General features: G+C 42.4%; 1 protein-coding gene across 1 annotated transcript in view; it reads right to left on the bottom strand.

The window, feature by feature from the left end:
* MOCOS (molybdenum cofactor sulfurase) overlaps positions 1-26,177 on the bottom strand; it is a 363,606-nt gene extending 337,429 nt beyond the window's left edge. Inside the window, exon 1 of the mRNA XM_073678475.1 lies at positions 25,869-26,177. Coding sequence (XP_073534576.1) covers positions 25,869-26,175 — 307 coding nt within the window. The 5' untranslated portion in view covers positions 26,176-26,177. The remainder of the gene's footprint in view (positions 1-25,868) is intronic.
* Positions 26,178-27,356: the final 1,179 nt, after the last annotated feature.

Genomic DNA, 27,356 nt, shown 5'->3' with positions numbered 1-27,356 from the left:
TTACCCTGGGCTCCAGCACCGCCAGCTGGTTCTCGGCAGTTCCATTGGCTCTTGTACCTTCTGCTACCCATCCGGGTTCCAGTACCGTCAGCTGGTTCTCGGCAGTGTCTTTGGCACGGGTACTCCCTCCTGCCCAGCCTGGTTCCAGCACGCCAGCTGTTTCCGGGTAGTGTCAACGTCACTTTGCCTCCAATGCGTTGTCCTGTCGTGTTGCGGTCGGGTTAGCCGACTCTATGGTGCCTGCAGTTTAGGTGACTCCTATGTGGGCTGCGGGATCTGGCAATGAAGGCTGGTTCCATAGTGCCAATAGGACAAGCACCCTCTGTAGGACTGTGGGTTTTGGTAACTGCGGCCGGCTCGCGGCCTTGAACTTTTTTTTTACATGGGTACCTTCTGCTACCCATCCGGGTTCCAGTACCGTCAGCTGGTTCTCGGCAGTGCCTTTGGATTAGGTGCCTCCTTCTCGGTATCCAAGTTCCACCAACGTCTGCTGGTCCTTGGTAGTGCTTTCTGGCACAGGTACCTCCTGCTTAGTAACCGAGTTCCAGTAACATCAGCTGGTCCTCGGTAGTTCCATTGGCTCTTGTACCTTCTGCTACCCATCCGGGTTCCAGTACCGTCAGCTGGTCCTCGGTAGTTCCATTTGCTCTTGTATCTTCTGCTACCCATCCGGGTTCCAGTACCGTCAGCTGGTCCTCGGTAGTTCCATTTGCTCTTGTATCTTCTGCTACCCATCCGGGTTCCAGTACCGTCAGCTGGTTCTCGGCAGTGCCTTTGGATTAGGTGCCTCCTTCTCGGTATCCAAGTTCCACCAACGTCTGCTGGTCCTTGGTAGTGCTTTCTGGCACAGGTACCTCCTGCTTAGTAACCGAGTTCCAGTAACATCAGCTGGTCCTCGGTAGTTCCATTGGCTCTTGTACCTTCTGCTACCCATCCGGGTTCCAGTACCGTCAGCTGGTCCTCGGTAGTTCCATTTGCTCTTGTATCTTCTGCTACCCATCCGGGTTCCAGTACCGTCAGCTGGTTCTCGGCAGTGTCTTTGGCACGGGTACTCCCTCCTGCCCAGCCTGGTTCCAGCACGCCAGCTGTTTCCGGGTAGTGTCAACGTCACTTTGCCTCCAATGCGTTGTCCTGTCGTGTTGCGGTCGGGTTAGCCGACTCTATGGTGCCTGCAGTTTAGGTGACTCCTATGTGGGCTGCGGGATCTGGCAATGAAGGCTGGTTCCATAGTGCCAATAGGACAAGCACCCTCTGTAGGACTGTGGGTTTTGGTAACTGCGGCTGGCTCGCGGCCTTGAACTTTTTTTTTACATGGGTACCTTCTGCTACCCATCCGGGTTCCAGTACCGTCAGCTGGTTCTCGGCAGTGCCTTTGGATTAGGTGCCTCCTTCTCGGTATCCAAGTTCCACCAACGTCTGCTGGTCCTTGGTAGTGCTTTCTGGCACAGGTACCTCCTGCTTAGTAACCGAGTTCCAGTAACATCAGCTGGTCCTCGGTAGTTCCATTGGCTCTTGTACCTTCTGCTACCCATCCGGGTTCCAGTACCGTCAGCTGGTCCTCGGTAGTTCCATTTGCTCTTGTATCTTCTGCTACCCATCCGGGTTCCAGTACCGTCAGCTGGTTCTCGGCAGTGTCTTTGGCACGGGTACTCCCTCCTGCCCAGCCTGGTTCCAGCACGCCAGCTGTTTCCGGGTAGTGTCAACGTCACTTTGCCTCCAATGCGTTGTCCTGTCGTGTTGCGGTCGGGTTAGCCGACTCTATGGTGCCTGCAGTTTAGGTGACTCCTATGTGGGCTGCGGGATCTGGCAATGAAGGCTGGTTCCATAGTGCCAATAGGACAAGCACCCTCTGTAGGACTGTGGGTTTTGGTAACTGCGGCCGGCTCGCGGCCTTGAACTTTTTTTTTACATGGGTACCTTCTGCTACCCATCCGGGTTCCAGTACCGTCAGCTGGTTCTCGGCAGTGCCTTTGGATTAGGTGCCTCCTTCTCGGTATCCAAGTTCCACCAACGTCTGCTGGTCCTTGGTAGTGCTTTCTGGCACAGGTACCTCCTGCTTAGTAACCGAGTTCCAGTAACATCAGCTGGTCCTCGGTAGTTCCATTGGCTCTTGTACCTTCTGCTACCCATCCGGGTTCCAGTACCGTCAGCTGGTCCTCGGTAGTTCCATTTGCTCTTGTATCTTCTGCTACCCATCCGGGTTCCAGTACCGTCAGCTGGTTCTCGGCAGTGTCTTTGGCACGGGTACTCCCTCCTGCCCAGCCTGGTTCCAGCACGCCAGCTGTTTCCGGGTAGTGTCAACGTCACTTTGCCTCCAATGCGTTGTCCTGTCGTGTTGCGGTCGGGTTAGCCGACTCTATGGTGCCTGCAGTTTAGGTGACTCCTATGTGGGCTGCGGGATCTGGCAATGAAGGCTGGTTCCATAGTGCCAATAGGACAAGCACCCTCTGTAGGACTGTGGGTTTTGGTAACTGCGGCCGGCTCGCGGCCTTGAACTTTTTTTTTACATGGGTACCTTCTGCTACCCATCCGGGTTCCAGTACCGTCAGCTGGTTCTCGGCAGTGCCTTTGGATTAGGTGCCTCCTTCTCGGTATCCAAGTTCCACCAACGTCTGCTGGTCCTTGGTAGTGCTTTCTGGCACAGGTACCTCCTGCTTAGTAACCGAGTTCCAGTAACATCAGCTGGTCCTCGGTAGTTCCATTGGCTCTTGTACCTTCTGCTACCCATCCGGGTTCCAGTAACATCAGCTGGTCCTCGGTAGTTCCATTTGCTCTTGTATCTTCTGCTACCCATCCGGGTTCCAGTACCGTCAGCTGGTTCTCGGCAGTGTCTTTGGCACGGGTACTCCCTCCTGCCCAGCCTGGTTCCAGCACGCCAGCTGTTTCCGGGTAGTGTCAACGTCACTTTGCCTCCAATGCGTTGTCCTGTCGTGTTGCGGTCGGGTTAGCCGACTCTATGGTGCCTGCAGTTTAGGTGACTCCTATGTGGGCTGCGGGATCTGGCAATGAAGGCTGGTTCCATAGTGCCAATAGGACAAGCACCCTCTGTAGGACTGTGGGTTTTGGTAACTGCGGCCGGCTCGCGGCCTTGAACTTTTTTTTTACATGGGTACCTTCTGCTACCCATCCGGGTTCCAGTACCGTCAGCTGGTTCTCGGCAGTGCCTTTGGATTAGGTGCCTCCTTCTCGGTATCCAAGTTCCACCAACGTCTGCTGGTCCTTGGTAGTGCTTTCTGGCACAGGTACCTCCTGCTTAGTAACCGAGTTCCAGTAACATCAGCTGGTCCTCGGTAGTTCCATTGGCTCTTGTACCTTCTGCTACCCATCCGGGTTCCAGTAACATCAGCTGGTCCTCGGTAGTTCCATTGGCTCTTGTACCTTCTGCTACCCATCCGGGTTCCAGTACCGTCAGCTGGTTCTCGGCAGTGCCTTTGGATTAGGTGCCTCCTTCTCGGTATCCAAGTTCCACCAACGTCTGCTGGTCCTTGGTAGTGCTTTCTGGCACAGGTACCTCCTGCTTAGTAACCGAGTTCCAGTAACATCAGCTGGTCCTCGGTAGTTCCATTGGCTCTTGTACCTTCTGCTATCCATCCGGGTTCCAGTACCGTCAGCTGGTCCTCGGTAGTTCCTCAGCTTTCTTGTACCTTCTGCTACATTTCCAAGTTCAAGCTTTTTGAAATGGTTCTTGGTAATCACTCTGGATCTCCCTGACGAGGACCCTGAAGACCAACCCTAAGAAGACGAGGACCCCGAAGACAATGACCCTGAAGACGAGGACCCTGAAGACCACCCCGAAGAAGACGAGGACCCTGAAGACCACCCCGAAGAAGACGAGGACCCTGAAGACCACCCCGAAGAAGACGAGGACCCCGAAGACGAGGACCCAGAAGACCAACCCGAAGAAGACGAGGACCCCGAAGACGAGGACCCCCGAAGACGACGACCCTGAAGACCACCCCGAAGAAGACCAAGAAGATGACCCTGAAGAAGTTGACCAAGAAGACAAAGAAGAGAAGACAAGCACCAAGATACAGAAAAACAAGAGACAGAAAACCAAGAAGCAGAAATACAAGAAGCTGCAGAACAAAAAGCGGAAGAACATTAAGCATAAGACTAAAAATCAGAGCAAAAGATAATATCTAAATTATAAGCAGAAGATGACTAAGCAGTGTATGGGGGTGAGTCCGTTCCTCCTCGTGGTGCCCCTGGAAAAGACCTGCTGCTGCAGGCCAAACTGAACGCGGACAAATCCTGTTGTAAATCTTTTGTGACGGGCAGAACGAAAGGTGTAATGTCCAACCTTTTATAGATAACAACTACAGGAATGCCTGTCACAAATAAGAATATGATGAAGAAGAAGAATATGAAGAAGATGAAGAAGTAGAATATGAAGAATGTAAAAAAAAGAATAATACGAAGAAGGTGAAGAAGAAGAAGGTGAAGAAGAAGTGGATGAAAAAGATGCTGAGGATGATGAAGGAGAAAGTGTGGGAGAAGTAAAAAAGAAGGTGAAGAGCATGGAAGTAGTGAAACATAAATATCTGACAAAATATAAAAATACTTAACATAGTTAATATTTCCGTAACTCAGAACATAATAAAAAAATATTAATTCCTGCTATTCCATTTGACTGGGCTAAACCTCTATGCCTTTATTGTCTCCCCCACCTCCCCCAATACATTCTACATTATTCTTAGTTGTTTTCCTTCATGTAGAAATAACCTACAAGGAAAGAAAGGGTTTATTTTAATTCCGATATTTATGTCCCATTGACTTGCATTGGTTTCCGGTATCGGAATCGGCGATATCCGATACTTTTTCGGTATCGGTCCGATCCAATCCGATCCGATATTTCCCGATATCGGAAGGTATCGCTCAACACTAGTCACAATAGATTCTGACTCATTGGTTTCTGATATCCCACAAAGATTTGTCATACTCTCAATATAATTTGGACACAATGATACATATATATACCAGCATCACAGAAACATTTTATACTTCAATCTATTGAGTTCATATTGAGCCACAAAGTCTTTACTTTTAAGCGTCAAATGTACAAACAAACTCAGGGCACCGCAATGGGTCTCGTTTTGCCCTGAGTTTTTCTGATTTGTATGTGGGATATTTTATGGAATTATACATTTATAAACAACACTAGTGGCCCCAGAAAATTGTTTTAAACAAATGCTTCATTGATGACCTGCTACAGTCATGGCAGAAAGTGTTGGCACCGTTGAAATTGTTCCAGAAAATGAAGTATTTCTTCCAGAAAATTATTGCAATTTACACATGTTTTGTTATACACATGTTTATTTGCTTTGTGTGTATTGGAATAACTCAAAAAAACTGAGGAAAAAAAGGCAAATTGGACATCATTTCACACACAACCCCAAAAATGGGCTGCACAAAACTGTTGGCACCCTCAACCTAATATTTGGTTGCACACCCTTTGGAATAAATAACTGCAATCAATTGCTACCTATAACCATCAACAAACTTCTTACACTTCTCATCTAGAATTTGGGACCACTCTTCTTTAGCAAACTGCTCCAGGTCTCTCATAACTGAAGGGTGCCTTCTCCCAACAGCAATTTTAAGATCTCTCCACAGGTGTTCAATGGGATTTAGATCCGGACTCATTGGTGGCCACTTCAGAACTCTCCAGCACTTTGTTTCCATTCTTGAATTATGTTTGGGGTCACTGTCCTGCTGAAAGACCCATAACTTAGGACGCAAACCCAGCTTTCTGAAACTGGGCACTACATTGCGACCTAAAATCCGTTGGTAATCTTCAGATTTCACTATGCCTTGCACATAGTAAAATAACCCCAAAACCTTTTTGAACCTCCACCATATTTGACTGTAGGAACTGTATTCTTTTTGTAGGCTTCATTCCATTTTCAGTCAACAGTAGAATAATGTCCTTTACCAAAAAGCTCTATTTTGGTCTCATCTTCCACAAGACGCTTTCCCAGAAGGATTTTGGCTTACTCACATACATTTTGGCAAACTGCAATCTAGTTTTTTATGTCTCTGTGTCAGCAGTGGGGTCCTCTTGGGTCTCCAGCCTGGCTCTCCATTCAAATGTCGATTGATAGTTGGCAATGACACTGATGCACCCTGAGCCTGCAGAACTGCTTGAATTTCTTTGGAACTTGATTGGGGCTGCTTATCCACCATTCAGACTATCCTGCGTTGCAACATTTCATCATTTTTTTTCTCTGCCATCGATGTCCAGGGAGATTAGCTACTATGCCATGGGTTGTAAACTTCTTAATTATGTTGCGCACCATGGACAAAGAAACATCAATATCTCTGGAGATGGACTTGCAACTTTGAGATTGTTGATATTTTTCAACAATAGTTTTTCAATTTCTCAGACAGTTCTTTTCCACTTTCTGTTCTCCATGCTTAGTGTCGCACACACAAAGACACAAAATGCAAAGATTGAGTTAACTTTTCCCTTTTTTATCTGGTTTAATTTTCATATTGCTCACACCTGTTACTTGCCACAGGAGAGTTTGAATCAGCATCACATGCTTTAAACAAAGTTGTTTACTCACAATTCTGGAAAGGTGTCAACAATTTTGTCCAACCCATTTTTGTTTTTTTTGTGTGAAATGATGTCCAATTTGCCTTTTTTCCCCTCTGTCTTTTTGTGTGGTTCCAATGCACACAAAGGAAACGAACATGTGTATAACAAAATATGTGCAATTGCAATAATTTTCTCTGAGAAATTCTTCATTTTCTGGAATAATTTCAAGGGTGCCAACACTTTCAGCCATGACTGTATATATTTTTGATGGTTCCCTTGCTTTTATTGACAATTAAATAGTAATGATATGGGCCTTTTCTGTGAAAATGCTTTTATCAGAATTTAGACACATTTTAAAAAGGTAGACAGTAATAGATATCTGGATATTAGGAGAACACAAAAATGGATGCTTAATACACACACACACACACACTTTAGCCAAATTAAGAGGATTCAATTTAATTGGTTGCATGAGAGATTCAATTCATAGAACAAAGCATTCACTTGGGGTACCTTTTAGCATAAGCATTCATTATATACTAAAAGTACCCCAAAACGTATGGTATGAGAGGGCCAGCAAATACACAAGCTGTTTCACATCTAAACCCCTACAAAAAAATAATGTCACCACTGGCTTATTTGGCACCAACTTCCATATAAGAGGAGAGCCCAGACTAACACAAAAAGAGCCATAAATGCAATGCAAAAAACTTTAGTTGTTAAAAAAAATGGCGAAACAACTTTTATGACTAACCATGAAGGGGAAAAATTCCACATTTCTTAATCTGATCCTCTTTATAAGTGATTTGTTTAGTTGAGTGTAGATGTGGACTTCAATACATTTGCCATACTACCGAGTGCTATCGCTCCTAGGTAAAAACCATAGATGGAATGTCACAAAAAGGTTATATAAAATACATTCTCTAAACATGCCCTCCAAAACCAGTGGCGATTTTTCTGAATTCACAGTCCTCATTGACACTGTACCCACTAAAGTGTAGTGGATATTCAAACTTGATTGCCTCCATCCATACAGTTTAACAGACAATCTGGGGAGCATTTTTAGTGCTATCACTTTTTTTATGCAGCCCCTCTTTTTTGCTTATTACCTTTTTTTGGACAGTTTTTACAAACATTGTTTTCTTGTGTAGTTATCAGCAAGTGCACAGAAAATACCCCCATACACATAAGACTAATGTTGACAGAACCTGCCGCTATCAAGAGGTTCGGCTGACAGTCTAATACGTATGAGGGGCGCCAGCTGACTGATGGTCGGGAAAGATATCGGTCGTGTATGTTCGATTGTGGAATGCCAATCGCATTGTTCTCCTGGAGATAAGCCGCTGGCCGACATATCAGTTGGTGTCTTTCTCATAGAGAACATAGTAACTAGAAGGAATATAGAGCGCACATAGGGTCTTATCCGAGATAAAGGAAATATATGTGAAAGATAAATCAAATTCACTCACCTATTGGGGTTGTGTAAGACACAACCACTGTACTTAGCATTGGCGGCTGCTGCAAACCCCGAAACAATGATCCTTTGTTGGGTGAAGAGAATGGGGCATCAAACTGCGCTGCTCGCCTGTCAGAATTATGTACCAGAGGAATCCAAGTCGATGTAATAATAAAATAGACTTTATTTCTACGCGTTTCGTGGTGATCACACCACTTCCTCAGGACAGTCTAACCTGAGGAAGTGGTGTGATCACCACGAAACGCGTAGAAATAAAGTCTATTTTATTATTACATCGACTTGGATTCCTCTGGTACATAATTCTGACAGGCGAGCAGCGCAGTTTGATGCCCCATTCTCTTCACCCAACAAAGGATCATAGAGAACATAGGAGCTCTCAGCTGAGTGAGCACTCCTGTTTATGGGAGAGTCAGCAGAGATGGCAGCTGTTAGAACAATCAGTCAAAGCATTGTTCAACTGGCAGCCATCTAATGCAGAGCTGGGTAAAATGCGAGCCACATCCGGCCCTCTCGCTGTTCCAGTCAAGCCGCGGACCAAGACAGCTGAAGGACTGAAACAGTAGACCACAGTGCGCACCATGCCCTCCGCCGCCACCCACTGTGACCACTATCCGCATCCTCGGGATGTAGACAGCAGTGAATATATTGGTGGATGACAAAGCATTGGCAACAGAAAGCAGACGCAATGACATCACTTGAGTGTTTCTGTTGTGCAGAGAGTCAGTGTGCTGAAGACAGAATCAGAGTGCGGGAGGGAACAAGAGCGAGGTGAGTTAGTATTTGTTTTTTTCATATGTGTATGGGATGTTTACATGTGGGGGCTCATACGGTATATATAGAGAGGCTGTGTGGGGGATCATACTGCATATAGGAGGCTATGTTGGGACTCCTACTGTATATAGGAGGCTCTGTGGGGGTCACAGTGTATACAGGAGGCTATGTGGGGGCTGATAATATATATAGGGAGCTATGTGGGAGCTCATACTGTATATAGGCGGTTATGTGGGGCTCATACTGTATTTAAGAGGCTATGTAGGGGCTCATAATGTACAGAGAGAGGCTATTTTTGGGGGCTCATGCTGTATATAGAGAGGCTGTGTAGGGGCTTATATTGTATACAGTACGTTATGTGAGGACTCACTGTATATAGAGAAGCTATGTGGGGGCTCATATTGTATATTGGGGCTATGTGAGGTCTCATACTATATATAGGTGGGCTGTGTGGGGGCTCATATTGTATATAGGAGGCTATGTGGAAGCTTGTATTGTATAATGGGAGCTATGTTATGTAGGGGCTCATACTATATAAGAGGGGCTATGTGGTGGCTTCTACTGTATAAAGGGGACTATGATGAGGCTCATACTGTATGTAGGGGTGTGTGTGGACTTTTAGGGTATATAGGCGTGTCAACATACTTAATTCTGCTCAATATTAAGTGATGCAATTAATATTATAAAATAATAATTGTAATTAATATGTTAATATTAATATTGAGCAGAATTAATTTCAGCCTATTGGTTTGGCCTTCCACAACAGTCAGGCTGAGTGCCCACGTAGCGTTTTTCAAGCGTTTATGCTGCGGAATTTCCGCAGCATAAACGCTTGTGAAACGCTAGGTAATCCGCACCCCATGGTCCCCAAGGGGATTCCGTATGTTCTATGCACATGCTGCGGATTTTTCCGCAGCGTTTATGCTGCGTACAAAAATCCGCAGCATGTCATTTAATTTTGCGGAAGCGCAGCAGAACTCCCGCCATTGACTTGCATTGAGACGCATAGAAACCGCGACTGTACATTTTTACAAGCGGCTTCTATGCGTCTCTATGTGTGGATGGTACCCAGTTCTGGAGGAGAGAAGACTCTCATCCAGACCTGGGTACCATTCTACCTGTAAAAAAAGAATAAAATAACAAATAAAGTTTATATTCACCTGTCCGGCGGCTTCTCTCTGAATGCCGGCATCGCTTGAGGACCTGCGGTGACGTCACAGTCATGTGACCGCAGGCCCTTCACCGCTCTGTCTCGCGATATGCCGGCATCCAGGAACCAGACAGGAACGAGCGCTGCAGCCACGCCGGGCATCGGGGGTGAGTATAGCTTTATTTGTTTTCATTTTTACGGTTCACACTATATAAATCCATGCTGTTTGCATGGATTTATACAGTGTGACCTAGTTGTCAAGCACTTTCCAAGTGATGCTATCGCCTGGAAAGCGCTTGTCAATCTGCATGCGGAAACGCATGTGAATCCGCATGTATTCTGCAGGAAAAACGCATGCACAATCTGCATGCGTTTTTTCTGGCAGGTAGATGCACAAATGCTGCAGAAATTTTCTGCTTAATTTCTGCATCGTGGGCACATAGCCTCATGGTCTCTCATGTGGCCCCTCGGGAAAATAAATTGCCGACCCCTAATTTAATGTGTATGGCCAACTTAATATCGATCATTAATGAGTGTACTGTACAACTTATCCACTCAATTGTACTTTTTTAATAACATTTACAGTGTTGTTTTATTATAGATGGGATTATAGTTCTATTACTATCCTGTAGCACACCATCATCATTTTGTCATCTGATCTCTAGGGTCATTAATGCATTATTCTATTATTTTATCCTTTAGGTTATTAATTCTCAGTTTGTGTTTTATTCATATTGTTAAGAATTGTGGCCCTGCTGCTGATTATAATTTTTTAACATCTGTGCCCGTTTATGTACCTTTTGTTATTGCTTCAATTGCTAGGTGGCACAGCTCCTTAGTTGCGGGTGATGCAAGACAGCATCGATCCTATTTAATACCTGGACTTTTGGTGCTGCAAGATCAGGGAGCTATCTGGTTAATTACCCGTTTTTTTATTACTCCTTTCTGAGATACTTTGGTAGGACTTCTGCTATTTAAACCCCTGGGTCTCTGACTTCATTTGCCAGTCAATTAGTTTTTCTCCCTGTCTTGTGCTCTAGTTCTTGCTTCTGCTGGTTTCCTGATTCCTCTGTTTTCTGATCTCAGTGTGAACCTTTTTTAACCATTCTCTTGTCGTACGATTCTATTCCTGATATGACCTCTTGGCTTTGACCTTGCTTGGCGACCCTTCCAACCTCTAGTTTGCTCCTTTGGATCGCAGCCATTCCATGGAATCAATCAATTGGACCCCGTTGTAAGACCAGATTCTAGCTGTACAGGGATTAAAGGGCGATGTTTGGGGTACCTCTGGAATCTGCCGGATGGAGTGGCTTGTGCCAAGTCTATCCAAGGCACCTTTTTGAGCTTGTGGCCTCTTAAAATTGTGACTAGGGATGAGCGAGCATGATCGTTACTCGAGATTTACGAGCATGCTCGGGTGTTCTCCGAGTACCCTCAGTGTGCTCGGGTGTTATGTTTGAGTCACCCCATACGCATGATTTGCGACTGTTTGACAGCTTTAATACATGTGAGGAATGCCTGTTTCACATGTATTAAAGCTGTCAAACAGTCGCAAATCATGTGCACCGGAGTGACTCAACACCCGAGCATACTGAAGATACTCGGTGAGCACCTGAGCATGCCAGCCGAAAGGGTTAACAGAACATACTCGCTCATCACTAGTTGTGACAAATATACAGTTATTATTTTGCCAGTATTTATGCTACCATACATGTACCCCTTGGCATTTTATAATTTGTTGCTAGTGTCCCAAAGCTACCACTAAAACTATTAATTATAATAATTAGTGTGCTAGGAAAATACATATTATTTTCTGATACTAATTCATCAGATTGCATAATAATTGCATTAACTCATCATTTCACTCTGTTATTATAAACATAAGGCTGATCTCAGCTCTTATTTTAGTCGCTAGTCATGCAGATATTTAATTAGACGCCATGGCTTTTATCGTCGCCACTATCTAGTAATGCTTCTGACTCCTAGAACTCTGCTTAAGGCCCCGTCACACTTAGCGACGCTGCAACGATCCCAACAACGATACGACCTGTGAGGGATCGTTGCTGCGTCGCTATGTGGTCGCTGGTGAGCTGTCAAACAGGCAGGCTCACCAACAATCAGGGGAGCAGCGACATCGTGGAAAGAATCTTTCCACGATGTCCTGCTCCTGGTTACGAGCCTGCTGAAGCAGGAGCAGGCTGGTAACTATGTTAAACATCGGGTTACTAGGGGCACACACGCTCCTAGTAACCCGTTGTTTATGTCTATGTTAACCCGATTATGAGACCTTGGTGCCTAAAATCGTCTTGTGTTTTGAGACAGTTTTTAATAATAAAGACTTAATGCTCTTGCTGCATTATATTAGAACTTGGAGCCCACTTTGAGGTTTATTTAACCCCTTTACACCCGAGGGTGGTTTGCACGTTAATGACCAGGCCAATTTTTACAATTCTGACCACTGTCACTTTATGAGGTAATTACTCTGGAATGCTTCAACGGATCCCCCTGATTCTGAGATGGTTTTTTCGTGACATATTGTACTTCATGATAGTGGTAAAATTTCTTCGATATCACTTGCGTTTATTTGTGAAAAAAATGGAAATTTGGTGAAAATTTTGAAAATTTTGCAATTTTCAAAATTATAATTTTTATGCCCTTCAATCAGAGAGATATGTCACACAAAATAGTTAATAAATAACATTTGCCACATGTCTACTTTACATCAGCAAAATATTGGAACCAAAATTTTTTTTTATTGGGGAGCTATAAGGGTTGAAAGTTGACCAGCGATTTCTCATTTTTCCAACAAAATTTACAAAACCATTTTTTTAGGGACCACATCATATTTAAAGTCACTTTGAGGGGTCTTTATGACAGAAAATACCCCAAAGTGACACCATTCTAAAAACTGCACCCCGCAAGGTGCTCAAAACCACATTCAAGAACTTTATTAACCCTTCAGGTGCTTCACAGGAATTTTTGGAATGTGGAAGAAAAAAATTAACATTTAACTTTTTTCACAAAAATGTTACTTTAGACCCAATTTTTTTATTTTCACAGGGGTAACAGGAAAAAATGGACCCCAAAATTTGTTGTGCAATTTCTCCTGAGTAACAGATTACCCATATGTGGGGGAAAACCACTGTTTGAGCGCACAGCAGGGTTCGGAAGGGAAGGAGCGCCATTTGACTTTTTGAATGCAAAATTTGATTGAATAATTAGCGGACGCCATGTTGCATTTGGGGAGCCCCTGAAGTGACACCATTTTGGAAACTAGACCCCTGAGGGAACTTATCTAGATGTGTGGTGAGCACCTTGAACCCCCAGGTGCTTCACAGAAGTTTATAACATTGAGCCATAAAAATAAAATTTTCACATTTTTCCCACAAAAATGTTTTTCAGCCCCCACTTTTGCATTTTCATAAGGGTAACAGGAAAAATTGCACTATGCAGTTTGTTGTGCAATTTCTCCTGAGTAAGCAGATACCCCATATGTGGGGGAAAACCACTGTTTGGGCGCGCAGAAGGGTTCGGAAGGGAAGGAGCGCCATTTGACTTTTTGATTGTAAAATTTGCTTGAATAATTAGCGGATGTGCCACCGATGTGCCTAAACAGTGGAAACTCCCCACAAGTGACACCATTTTGGAAACTAGACCCCTCAGGGAACTTATCTAGATGTGTCGTGAGCACCTTGAACCCCCAAGTCCTTTACAGAAGTTTATAACATGGAGCCGTGAAAATAAAAAAATCAAACTTTTTCCACAAAAATGATGTTTTAGCCCCAATTTTTTTATTTTCACAAGGGTAAGAGGAGAAAATGGACCCCAAAAAATTTTGTGCAATTTCTCCTGAGTACGCCAATACCCCATATGTGGGAAAAATACAGTGTTTGAGCGCACGGCAGAGTTCAGAAGGGAAGGAGCACTGTGTGACTTTTTGAACGCAAAATCGGCTGGAATCGAGAGCGGACGCCATGTCGCATTTGGAGAGCCCCTGATGAGCCTAAATAGTTGAAACCCCCCCACAAGTGACCCCATTTTGGAAACTACACCCCTAAAGGATTTTATCAAGGGGTATAGTGAACATTTTGAACCCAGAGGTACGACACAGAATTTGATGACATTAGGTCATCATATTGAATAAGTTGTCATTAGTCTTGAGCACAAGTGGTCGCTACTTGAGTTTGCATCGGGTATTCAGGTATGCACCATGTATCGCGCATGCTCGAGTGAAATGCTCGAGTCCCTGCCCGCATGTTTCATGGTTATTAGACACCCCAAAAAAAACATGGGTGGATCGCTCGTGCATGGCAGGCAATCCAGGTTTTTTTGGCCGCGAAGCATATGGGGCGGAGACTCGAGCACCCGCGATACTCAATGCATACCCGAGCACCCGATGCAAACTCAAGTAGCGAGCACTTGCGCTCAACACTAGTCACCATCTTTTTTTTTTTTTTTACTTTTGAAAAAAAAACAACCCTAACCCCAACCCTGACCCCAACCCTGACCCCAACCCTAACATTAGCACAACCTTAGCGTTTAATTTTTACGCCGTTCCTAGTGCGGTATAAGTGATTAGACAACCTTATTCTTCGGGTCGGTGCGAGTACAGAGATACCAGAATGATATCGGGTTTTTATGATTGACAGCTGTCACACACTAAAAGACACATTTTGTAAAATCTAGTTTTTGCATCGCCATATTTTGAGAGCTATAATTTTTCCATATCTTGTCCGACAGAGTCATGTGACGGCTTGTTTTTTTGCGGGATATATTGGTGCCATTTTCAGGCATGTGACATTTTTTTATCGCTTTCTATTACAGCTTTTGGGAGGCAGAATAAACAAAAACCAACAATTCAGGAATTGTTTTTTTTTTTATTTTTTTTATTCTACTCCACGTGTGGTAAAATTGATAAGGCAGCTTTATTCTTCGAGTCAGTACGTTTACAGTGGTACCACATTTATATCGTTTTTCTATGTTTTGGCGCTTTTACACAATAAAAGCTATTTTATAGAAAAAATTATTTTTTTGCATCGCTTTATTCTGAGAGCTATAACTTTTTGATTTTTCGGATGATGGAGCTGTATGGCGGCTTGTTTTTTTGCGGGAGAAGATGACGTTTTCAGCGGTACCATTTTTATTTATATTCATCTTTTTGATCGCGTGTTATTCCATTTTTTGTTTGGCGGTATGATGATAAAGCATTGTTTTTTGCCTCGGTTTTTTTTTTACCGTGTTCACTGAAGGGGTTAACTAGTGGGACAGTTTTATAGGTCAGGTCGTTACAGACGCGGCGATACCAAATATGTATACTTTTATTGTTTGTTTGTTTTTTTTCATAATAATATTTATTGATGGGTACATTATATTTTTATTTTTGGTGGATTATTTTTTTTATTTATTTTTAATATTTTTACAATTTTTTTTTTTCACTTTCTGAGAGTTTTTTTTACTTTTTTGCTTTGTCCCACTATGGGACTTTCACTTTTTTTTTTCTGATCGCCTGCATAGCATAGGGATGGAGCACCATCCCTGTGCCATGCAGGCAGTCAGTGCTGCACAGTGAGAAGATTGTTTGGTCATGCACTGCGCATGACCAAACAATCTTCCTGCTGTCTGGTGACCCAGATGTTGGCATGACGACATCGGGTCGTCATGGCAACACCCGGGAAGCCGCGGCAGACAGCGCTGGAGGCCGGAAGAGGAGGTGAGTATTGCGATCACCTCCCCTTAGCCACCGCAATGCTGCGATTGACTTCGATCGCAGCATTGTGGGGTTAATGTGCCGGGAGCGGTGCGGGACCGCTCCCTGCACATAGTACCAGGTGTCAGCTGTGACAATCAGCTGACACCCGGCGGCGATCGCGCCCGCACAGCCTGTGTGCGCGCACGATCGCGATGACGTACTAATACGGGTCAGGCTCTTAAGTCCCAGGGCACAGACGCGTATTAGTACGTCATGGGCTTTAAAGGGGTTGTCTGGTCAAAAGTGATAAGTCTGCAGTCATTCTGTGTGACTGCAGACTTATGAACCCCTCCAGTGCAGGCACTGTGCGCTGCAGGGATTTGTCGGTATGAGACCCAGTAACGGAGGGTATGTACGTGTTATACATACCCCTGCCAGTGGGCGCGGCCTCGTTCTCCATACATAAATACTAAATGATGCATTTAAGAAAGCAGCAACACAAAATAGGTCAGATCTATTAAGACCACGCTATGACCAATGTGGGGACCCTCGTTTGAGGGTTATTGGAAAATTTTGAAGACAATTCCACCGAGGTAAGAGAAATATTGGGAAAACATTGGGACATCCTTACAGCTGATACTGAAATTGCTGAATTCCTCCCTGAAAAACCTGCCATTACATTTAGAAGGGGTAGGTCTATTAAAGATTAATTGGTGCATAACACCTATGTTCCCCCAACACATGGCTTGAAAATAGGAGTTTTGGAACGTTTAGATGTGGAGGATGTAAATTCTGCAAATTCATTAAGGTGGGCGATCATTTTGAAAGAGAAAAAACGGGTTTGACATATAAGAACAGACATTTCGCAAATTGCAAAATGCCAGGTGTTGTCTACTTGTTCCAGTGTTCTTGCCCGTTGAATTACATAAGTAAGACAAGAAGAGAATTTAGGAGAAGGATAGGTGACCATCTAGGAGATATAAAACATGCGAGAGATACACCAATCTCTAGACATGTGAGGGAGAAACATCAAGGTGATCTAAAATTCTTCTCCTTCTCAGTTATAGAATTAGTAACATCTGGAATGAGGAGAGGCAACTGGGATAAAAAGATCTTGCAAAAAGAGTTAAAATGGATATACAGGTTTAAGTCTTTCCAACCAAATGGCTTAAATGAGCAGTTAAATTTCAATTGCTATATATGAATGTCCCATTGTATAAGACATGACTATAATATGACCGTAAAATTCTGCCTGAACAGATTGTCCCTAATGGGTAATAGTTCTTCGAATACCATGCCCTGATTTGGGGCTCTTTATCGGATAAAATACCACTTGTCTCTTGCATTGTATATGACTGTATGCCTATGGCATAATATACCTTTAGAATTGACAAACCCCCGTTTACTATTATATCAATGAAATGAGTTGTTACGTGCGCTTATATATCTTATAGGTTTAGTTTAGCCTTAGCTAGCATTCGTTCTGTATTATGTTGTGTAGTACACATCTATTAATGAGAAGCCCTATAATATTGTGGTCTGGAATGCATATGGTGGAAGCCCCCGGTGTTTGTACTCTTTGCTGTATAGACTCTATATTTGGAGCGTACCTCTGTGATGTTTGGAACGCATGCAGTGGAACGCGCCTTAATTTCTGGCTATGTGGAACGCATGCGGTGGAACGCACCTCAACTTCCGGTCATGTGCTTCCGGCTATTCAACCTATGATAGTAGTGAGACTTGAAACGCATATGATGGAACGCAAATTAACATCCGGTCACGTGTTTCTGGGTACTTACTTCCAGATACACGTGGTATGATGAATGGGACGCATGCTAAACTGGAAAGGGAAATATAAAAGAAGAGGCCACAGTAAAAACGTTTCCCATCTATCAGGATACTGGGACTGCAAGGGATTTACCTTGGACTCCTCAAACGCCCTACTATGAGGCTGGGTCTTTCGAAATCTGGGTCAGAACAAGCATGGGATCCAGATAAGTAGTTTTCCTTCGTGGATAATTATACATAAACTTTGCCTGATTAACTACTCCTGATGAGCCTTTTAAAGGAGAAACGCGTTGAGTTGTCATTTGGGTTGGTTAGGCCATATATTCATTTATGCTTGGCGTATGGTATTGTATATGAAATATTATGTGTAATCAGAAATTTACAATTATGTTAGAATTTGTGATTCTGAGTCACTGTGCTTGGATATCCTATATATAATAATTTGGATTGGATTCAGAAAATTTACATTCTGACATTGCATGTTATTGAATTTTTGATATTCTAATTTTTCTCGTCCGCAAACTTATAATTATATTATGAATCTGATATTCATTATATTTACCACTGAAATATATATAGGATTATACCTAAATCTCCAGGGCATACTTCTTTGTTTTTCTTTTTTACTGGTATGTCTGCAGCTAATTGCACTGATCAGGGCTGAAGACATAATAATTTTTCTACCGTTTTCTATCTAATGAAATAAAATAATACGACTGTACCTCAAAAAAAAATTTTGCACTATTTTCACTTCCTGTTTACTGTCACTATAGGGTGAGATAGGGAGAGTAGGGTGAGTCGTCGAGGAGCGGGGGCGCTATTGCGCAGGATATAGGGTGCCAACCTCCGCTGCAAGATAGGGCTAGGTAGTGCCAATGCAAGGTTAGGCACACCCCTCTTCATTTTCTGAATTGTGCACTGATAGTGTGGTTTGTTGTTTTAATAATGAGAACAGGATTTTAAAAGATATTTAATAAAAGTTGAATTTTAATTTATCTAACAAGGTACAGTTTCTGTGAGCTCTTGCTCTCCATACACTTGTATTGAGCAGTCGGACGCACCCACTGGCCATCCACGTCACTAGACAGGGCGTGGCCTCGCTCCATACAAGTGTATGGAGCTAGGCTGCTCTCAATAGCTGGGGGTATGTATAACACATACATACCCTCCGGTCCCGGGTCTCATACTGGCGAATCCCTGCAGCATACAGTGCCTGTGCTGAGGGGATTCATAAGTCTGTAGTCACACAGAGTGACTGCAGACTTATCACTTTTGACTGGACAACCCCTTTAACTATTGGCGCAAACCAACAAAGCACCAGAGGTCTGACTTCATTGCCTCATGTTCCTGCACAGCCTAGGCAGATCATATGAATGGTTAATATTTGGAAATCAAAACATGCAATTCTAAACTGAATTTGAATATGTCTGTTAGCACCTGAAGACCTGGATACTAATTTTCCCCATGTGGAGACATCATCGTAGGTATTAACGAAGTATATTGCGTTATTGACTACAAACCCATCCCTCCATTTTTGATTGACATGTCCTGAAAAATAAGTTTGATGTCGCAAAGGATTGAATCAAATCCAAAGTGGAGGGGTTTTTGAGGGGTTGCTGTCAACAACTGAGTACACTTCCCTAAAGAATAAACATATAGTACTCTGTAATTTTTAAGCATTCCTATATAGTACTGATGGAAGAATATACCAGTAGAATGCCAATGTATTTCCTTTATTAAATTTACTAGGATAATGTACTTGTCCCAGGAAAAAGGTTAAGAGATTTGTAGGCAAAAAACTTGAAAATGAAACTAATATCAGGTGGTGCTTATATTTAAAAAATATTGTCATAAAACCTTTTCCGGTATGATTGCAATTAGGGGAAATAACTGGCATTTTAGATTTTCTGGATAATCCACATTTAAATAAAATTACCTTTAATTATTTTTTCTTGCAACATTTCATAAATTAATTAAAATAAATAATCATTACATAGACCCTTTACCTATCCTCTTTTAACACTGACAAACTGAATTAAAAGAATGCCATAGTCTCATTTTAATCATCAAAAAACTAGAATTAATGGAAAATAAATATGAAAAATACACAGGAAACAGGATTCATTAGATCCTTTTACAACTGTCTGTTTACAAAATATTTCATTAGCTACATCAAACTGTGTATTTATGGCTATAATGCTAATGCGATTAGAAACATAACTGATATGCTTTATGCTGCAGATCAGTTGAAGAGGTAATTTCACTAATGTAAAAAGGAGACTGGTAGAAAATTCATCTATGCTCATTTCAAAATTAAAGAAGCAACTTAAAATGAATAGCGAGTTTTAAAATTTACCTTTTGCATGTTAACAAAAAGTGAAAATATTCTCAAATCAATCAATTAAATCCATTTCATGATTTATTCGTTGATAGTGCATTAAGATATTTAGGCCTTGATGACTATCTCCTGGGACATGCTACGGCACTCTTTTCTACTATCTGCATTGGTTTTCATGTGATACATATTACAAACTTAAAAAGCAAAACCCTATGCTGACTGGACACTATCTATACATAGTAGTCCCCATTAAGAGAACTTGAATCTAATGCCAAGTATCTAAATGAGTCAAGATTAAAGGGTTTGTCCAGTGAAAACACATTTTTACTTATCCATAAGCTGAATGATAGCCTGATTGGCAAAATGTGGAACGTTTAATACTCAACCAGCGCTCTTTTCATTCCCTAAGAAGCTAGTGAGGCTTTTTCCTGAAGCCCCGTGGAGAATGAATGAAGCGGCATACGACCTGCTTCCCCATTTTGAACCAGGATAACAGTTCACATATCGGGATTAAAAATTCCCCATTTTGCCAATGGCTGCTAGACCCAGCGATAAGACACCCACTGACCAGCAAGCTATCCTGGTGATAGGCAATAACTTGTTTTAACCATCATTCGGATGTTCATGAGCCACGTACATGTTCCATCCGTGTATTTCGCAGATACAGAACTTACCCATTATATTCTACTGGGCTATTCTCATGTCTGTATATTTTTGGGTGCAGAGTGGTCAGGAACAAATAATGAAAACATGTTCATTTTTGATAGGAGTCATAGCTGAAAATTACCCATGCAAGGCTTTTCTCAGAAGATAAGGATCTGAGGAAATAGGTCATGAAATACCCTCATAATACATTTTATATCACCACTTCCCAACATATGACATACTATTACATAATATGTTGTCTCTTTGTCAAAAGCTGAGCCTGCATTAGTGCTGGCAGATGATGGCTGTATTAGTCATCATCTGCTCTAATAGCACTGATTTGAACTGAACTGAGCGGAGTTAATTCCTTAAATTCCACTGTCAAACTCTGACAGCACAATTTAAAGGGTGCGCCGTTCCACATATCTAGTAGTTTTCCCCTGCCATGTGATCGTGGGGTGCCAATGGGTTTCTGTGGCAGAGGCAGGTCTGCTAATGACCCCTGTGCCGACCACGTCAGCACTCCTATGAAGATCAGCCTTTGGCTGACGTTCATAGGAGACCCTGATTTTTACTATTGTGGTAAAGCGACTTGCTCGGCTCTCCAGAGGCAGGCACAGGACACACGGTTCAGGTTAACTTCCTGCTGGTTTATTCTGTGGCATAAACCCCTCTCAGGGTTAACGGGAAAACCAAAAAGATAAGGTATGACAGAGTCCAATAGTAAGCGAGGCTCTGCCCGCTGCAAGTAGCACAGTGAAGTCTTCAGCAACACCAGTCCTCCAGTGTTGCTCTCTGGTTTCACCCAAACACAGCCTGAAGACTTCACTCTCCAGACCACACACTCCAGAGAAACAAAGCTGACTGAGCATTTAACCCTGCTCAGTTACACCCTGAGGGAAGGTAGGGGGAATGGCCTTCCACTTTTTTGCCATTCTCATAAAACCACACCCTTTTAAGAGAGTTAACCCCCCCAGCATATAACATGCTGGCAGAAATTCAGTAGGTTTCAGTTCACACAGGAGAGCATCCTGAGTGACACATACCTCCCCTCGTGTATCAGACCAGTGACTCTGTCACACTACACTTTGTGCCGAATTATTAGGCAAATGAGTATTTTGATCACATGATATTTTTTATACATGTTGTCCTACTCCAAGCTGCATAGGCTTGAGAGCCAACTACCAATTAAGTAAATCTGGTGATGTGCATCTCTGTAATGAGGAGGGGTGTTGACTAATGACATCAACACCCTATATGAGGTGTGCTTAATTATTAGGCAACTTCCTTTCCTTTGGCAAAATGGGTCAGAAGAGAGATTTGACGGGCTCTGAAAAATCCAAAATTGTGAGATGTCTTGCAGAGGGATGCAGCAGCCTTGAAATTTCCAAACCTTTGAAGCGTGATCACCGAACAATCAAGCGTTTCATGGCAAATAGCCAACAGGGTCGCAAGAAGCGTGTTGGCCAAAAAAGGCGCAAAATAACTGCCCATGAATTGAGGAAAATCAAGCGTGAAGCGGCCAAGATGTCATTCGCCACCAGTTTTGACATATTTCAGAGCTGCAACGTTACTGGAGTATCAAAAAGCACAAGGTGTGCGATACTCAGGGACATGGCCACGGTAAGGAAGGCTGAAAAACGACCACTTTTGAACAAGAAACATAAGATAAAATGTCAAGAATGGGCCAAGAAATATCTTAAGACTGATCTTTCAAAGATTTTATGGACTGATGAAATGAGAGTGACTCTTGATGGGCCAGATGGATGGGCCAGAGGCTGGATCAGTAAAGGGCAGAGAGCTCCACTCCGACTCAGACGCCAGCAAGGTGTAGGTGGGGTACTGGTATGGGCTGGTATCATCAAAGATGAACTTGTGGGACCTTTTCGGGTTGAGGATGGAGTGAAGCTCAACTCCCAGACCTACTGCCAGTTTCTGGAAGACAACTTCTTCAAGCAGTGGTACAGGAAGAAGTCGGTATCGTTCAAGAAAAACATGATGTTCATGCTGGACAATGCTCCATCACATGCATCCAACTACTCCACGGCATGGCTGGCCAGTAAAGGTCTAAAAGAAGAAAAAATAATGACATGGCCCCCTTGTTCACCTGATCTGAACCCCATAGATAACCTGTGGTCCATCATAAAATGTGAGATCTACAGGGAGGGAAAACAGTACACCTCTCGGAACAGTGTCTGGGAGGCTGTGGTGGCTGCTGCACGCAATGTTGATCGAAAACATATCAAGCAACTGACAGAATCTATGGATGGAAGGCTGTTGAGTGTCATCATAAAGAAAGGTGGCTATATTGATCACTAATTTTTTTGGTTTTTGTTTTTGCATGTCAGAAATGTTTATTTCTAAATTTTGAGCACTGATATTGGTTTTCCTGGTGAAAATAAACAAGTGAGGTGGGATTATATTTGGTTTTTATTAAGTTGCCTAATAATTCGGGACAGTAATAGTTACCTGCACAAACAGATATCCTCTTAAGATAGCCAAATCTAAAAAAAACCCACTCCAACTTTCAAAAATATTAAGCTTGGATATTTATGAGTCTTTTGGGTTGATTGAGAACATAGTTGTTGATCAATAATAAAAATAATCCTCTAAAATACAACTTACCTAATAATTCGGCACACAGTGTATATACTGCAATACTTTGGTATTGCAGTACATAGTACAAGTGCTCAGACAATTGCATGTTCAAGTCTCTAACAAATAAACTAAATTATTAAAAAAAGGTTTTAAAATTAAAAAAATAACAAAAATCTAAAAATGTTAATTACTCCAAAGGAGCAGACAGCTAGAACGAGGACATAACATGATCTACCAGACTGCACTGCAGTGTATTACAAGAAAGATGAACCTGGGATCAGGTGAGCGTATAAAAAAATCATGAGTTTCATCCAGAAAATGTGGACATTTTTTATCCAAATTGTCATCAGTGTCCCATCCGTGTGTTTGTTTGTTTTTTTAGCTCTGTGTGATATCCATTTGAAATATATCAACATTTTAAAATTTATATGATCAAATAAAGTTTCCTAGGTTAATGAAGGCAAAATATCCGTAAAAATTGGATGCCACATAGATGATCCAAATGGGGTCCTATTTCTCTTGTGCAGTCAAAAACTTGTACAGGTAATTCTCATCCAACATACGAAAGAGACTAGTGCATGCTATGATTTTTTTTCACATGGACACTCAATCCATGTGAAACACTGTCATCTGAATAGCTCTATTAAATTACATTAGTCAGATTTTTACTTGGACAGCACTTGTCTGAACAAGCCCTTAAGTCAATGGAAGAATAAAAAAAAGAAGGGCAAAAAGCAGCATGGAAGCAAAAAAAAAAAAACACCACATAAAAAATGCAAATAAATGTCTGAAGTTCTGATATGGATTTTTATTGAAAACTATTTTGACTTCTTCCACCTCTGAAAAGCTCAGCTCTGCAAAAGTACACATCAGGGGTATGTGCCCACGATGCGTACCAGCCTGCGGCCCTGACGCTGCGGAATAGCCGGCGGTGGCTTCAGCTCATTATGTAAATGAGCGGCGCCATTTTTTTTTTCACATGCAGACTTTCCTCATAGAGAGGTTAGTCTATGGGGAAAGTCCACATCTGAACCCGAAAGAGATATTGACATGCTGCAGGTCTGAAAGACGTGCCGCATGTCAGTTTCCGCAGGTGAGTCGCAGGTGCCCAGATACGCATAGTGTACATGGGATTTCAAGAAATCTCGTCCACTGTGCTGTAACATCAGGACGCTGCGGGTTTGACGCTGCATAAGCACGAAGCGGCACCAGATCATGTGCACATACCCCAAAGGGAACCTGTTACGAGAAAAAAAATTATTAGCCTGCAAATAGGGGGTTAATTTGCAGGTCAACAGCGTTATTAATCTGCCCGTAATTAGGCAAATGCTGATGGGAGAAAATTAACTTTACTCCCCTCGGCAGCGTTTTGGTTACAGTCAGGTGGCGGCGCCGGTTCGAGTTCAGCCATCGCTGAGTATACAGGGTGGCAGCTGTAACCGTGCCCCCGACTGAAAGTCGTCCCCAATGCTGTACTGCTGTCAGTCCGTGTCGGGGGCGCAGTTCCAGCCGCACTCTGTATTGTTAGAGCGGTGACTGAACCAGCACCGGCACTGCCCCTGTGACTGAAACCGCAACGCTACTGGGGGAAATAAATTTCATTTTCTCTCCCCAGTGTTCGGCTAAATGTGTGCACCGTGCAGCATAATAATGCTATTAACCTACAGATTAACCCCATATCTAAAGATTAATAGCGCTTTTTTCTGGTGACTGATTCCCTTTAACATGTTAGTGAGTCACGGTCCGTGATTCATGAACCATACGAGGGTCTCATGACCTGAACTCAAGAGTTTCATAGGCATATATGATGCTCTCAAGTTTGTATCAGGAGATCCACTGCCAGTGTGTGCATTGTGGTCTCTACTTGGACTGCGACACACAGATGTGTAAAGCTCACTTTAGAATATGTTCATACAAGTTTTTAATGCAAAATTGATGCAGATCTGCTCCAAAATCCAGATCAAAAATTATTTAAAGTACTATTTGCATATGCTTCTTATTAGAGATGAGCAGATTTTTTGAAATTTGAATTTACTTTCTTCGCTGAATTTCCCCTAAAATTAGATTTGTGGTGAATAAATTTGTGCGAATCTCAGTACTGGAAATCTTGTAATTGCCCGGGTGGCAATGAAAAGACAGTTGCCCACTCTCTGATACTTTAGGAGTGTGGGGAATAGTGTCAGACAAGTTTTTTTTTTTTTTTGCAAACTGAGAATTGAATTTTAAAATGTTTGAATACACATGTAACCGTGAATTTCAGGAAATCTGACCTCAATCCTTTGTGGATCAATCCTCTCACCTCTACTCCCTATTGATTTCCATGGAAAGTCCACACTGCTGTTCATAAGGTGAGTTTTTAATAGACTGATGCTTTGTAAACCTCGCCATGGAAAAAATAAAAACATATTACTTCTTTGATATTGATTCCTCAAGAAATATATTATAAACGCTACACTTTCAAGACAAAAACTTTGAAAAAGCTGCTGCAAAAACTGCTTCAGACATGCAGAAAAAAAAGAAAAAAGCTACAAACACTGCATTAGAAATGAAACCCTGGTAAAATAAAACAACAACATGCGTTACTAACATGGATTACTTTTGAAAACCAAGTCAGTGGTTTTCGCCTTAACAAAATGCAATGTGAACGTACTTATAGTTTTATGTTATGTAATCGTTTACAGCATGTCTTTTGATCATTTTTTCTAAAGTTTTTCAACATATATGAAGTTAAATGCCAGTGATCAGGAAACTCCTCTGCTGTCCATAGCAGTATATTTGGAGTGTTCTGCATAGTGTAGGCACTTTGTCCATATGCAGCACAGTGCAGAGATCTCATAATTTAGCTGTGATCCAGCTGTATGTAAACAGACTTACCTCCAAGTCTTCTGAACTCTTTTTTCCTCATGTCTTGGATAGTGCCTCCATAGCCATAATCAGATGCATTCTTAAAATGCTTCTGAAAATGAGAGAAGGAAAGTAAATCTTCCAGATTCATGGCTGTCTGCTCCTTCTTCCTGGAGCAACACTGTCTGTCAATGAGAAACTTGGGAACAAACTTCACTAAAGTGACTCTGTATGCCAGAACCAGGAAGAAGTGAAAAATGACTGGGAGGAGCGAGCAGCTGACAGGATCACAACAAGACTTGCAGGGCAGTGAATGATCACAAGCTGCTGTACACATGTGTATATATACTGGAGAGGTCACCAGAGGCGATGGAGCTGAAGGGAGCAAACCATGTGAGGCAGCATTGGTGTAGACCACATGATGGCACAGTCAAACTAGTTTAGCTCGTTTATCCTATCAAGGACTCAATAAAGCGTAATGATGTGCTAATCTCCTTATAAACTTCTGTAAGTTATGGACATAAAAATGGGGCTTTCATTGCTAAGAATGAAACTATCTATATATACATACAATGCACCACCCAGTACGCACGTTGTATGATTCTAGTATATCACTGCGTACGCACCATAGGAGAAATTGGCATGGAAAGTTTCTCTAGAAAACAGTTCCTGTAGGGTAGAGCTTCAGGAAGACACAACATCACAGGGTTAATGCCACTCCATTGTTTCATGACAGAAAAAGAGAATTCTCCTGCAGCTTTATGACCAGTAGGAAAAAGCGCCAGTTTAATTTTTTGCTGTTGTTAATACTGTCATTCCCATAGGGAAATATGGAAGACTGTTTAGTATCATGTCTTGCAGAACTGCCAGCATCATGTCCCCATAGAACCTCAGCCGAATGTGCGATGATAAAAGGTTTTACTTGCCAATAAAGTGCCACATGCAAATGAGTTACAGATAATTTGCCTCCACTCTAATTTTCTGGTGACAACCTATTTACTAGTGTGCTCTATATTTCCTATATATTTGTAAAGGGCATGGCATGTCCCCCCTTATGTAAAAACCGTTGGCATGGTCCCATTTGACTACTTTATAGCTATGTATATATATTCAATATTGATTCTGTTTCCAAGGCCTAATTCACACATTTTTGGTCTGTGTCTTTCTTACCCATACAAGCGTCATCTGTTTTTCTTGCAAAAAAAAAAAAATGAAGGTTTCTCGAGCTTCTCAAGGCTATAGATAATATAGATCATGGAGTATTTGGATACACCAAAATCTGTGTGCTGCCAATTTTATTTCATGGATCCATTCACTTGAATAGGAGAATTTGGTTTGCAAATTGGACCAAACTTGAACAAGTGTCCATTTTTTTCCAAAGAAAAAACTCAAAAGCGTAAAAAGGCCCATAGACTATCCTCAAAAAATAGGAACAGAATAGTTATGTGAAACATATATGTGTGGATGTGACCTAATACTGTGTATTTTACTTAAGTCTGCAATATTAACCCCTTTACC

Source organism: Phyllobates terribilis, unplaced genomic scaffold (genome assembly GCF_046119375.1).
Source record: "Phyllobates terribilis strain yellow unplaced genomic scaffold, ASM4611937v1 Scaffold_4__5_contigs__length_816908805, whole genome shotgun sequence".
Classification (NCBI taxonomy): domain Eukaryota; kingdom Metazoa; phylum Chordata; class Amphibia; order Anura; family Dendrobatidae; genus Phyllobates; species Phyllobates terribilis.
Note: the sequence above shows the minus strand (reverse complement) of the source record. Positions and strands in the feature narration are given on the sequence as shown.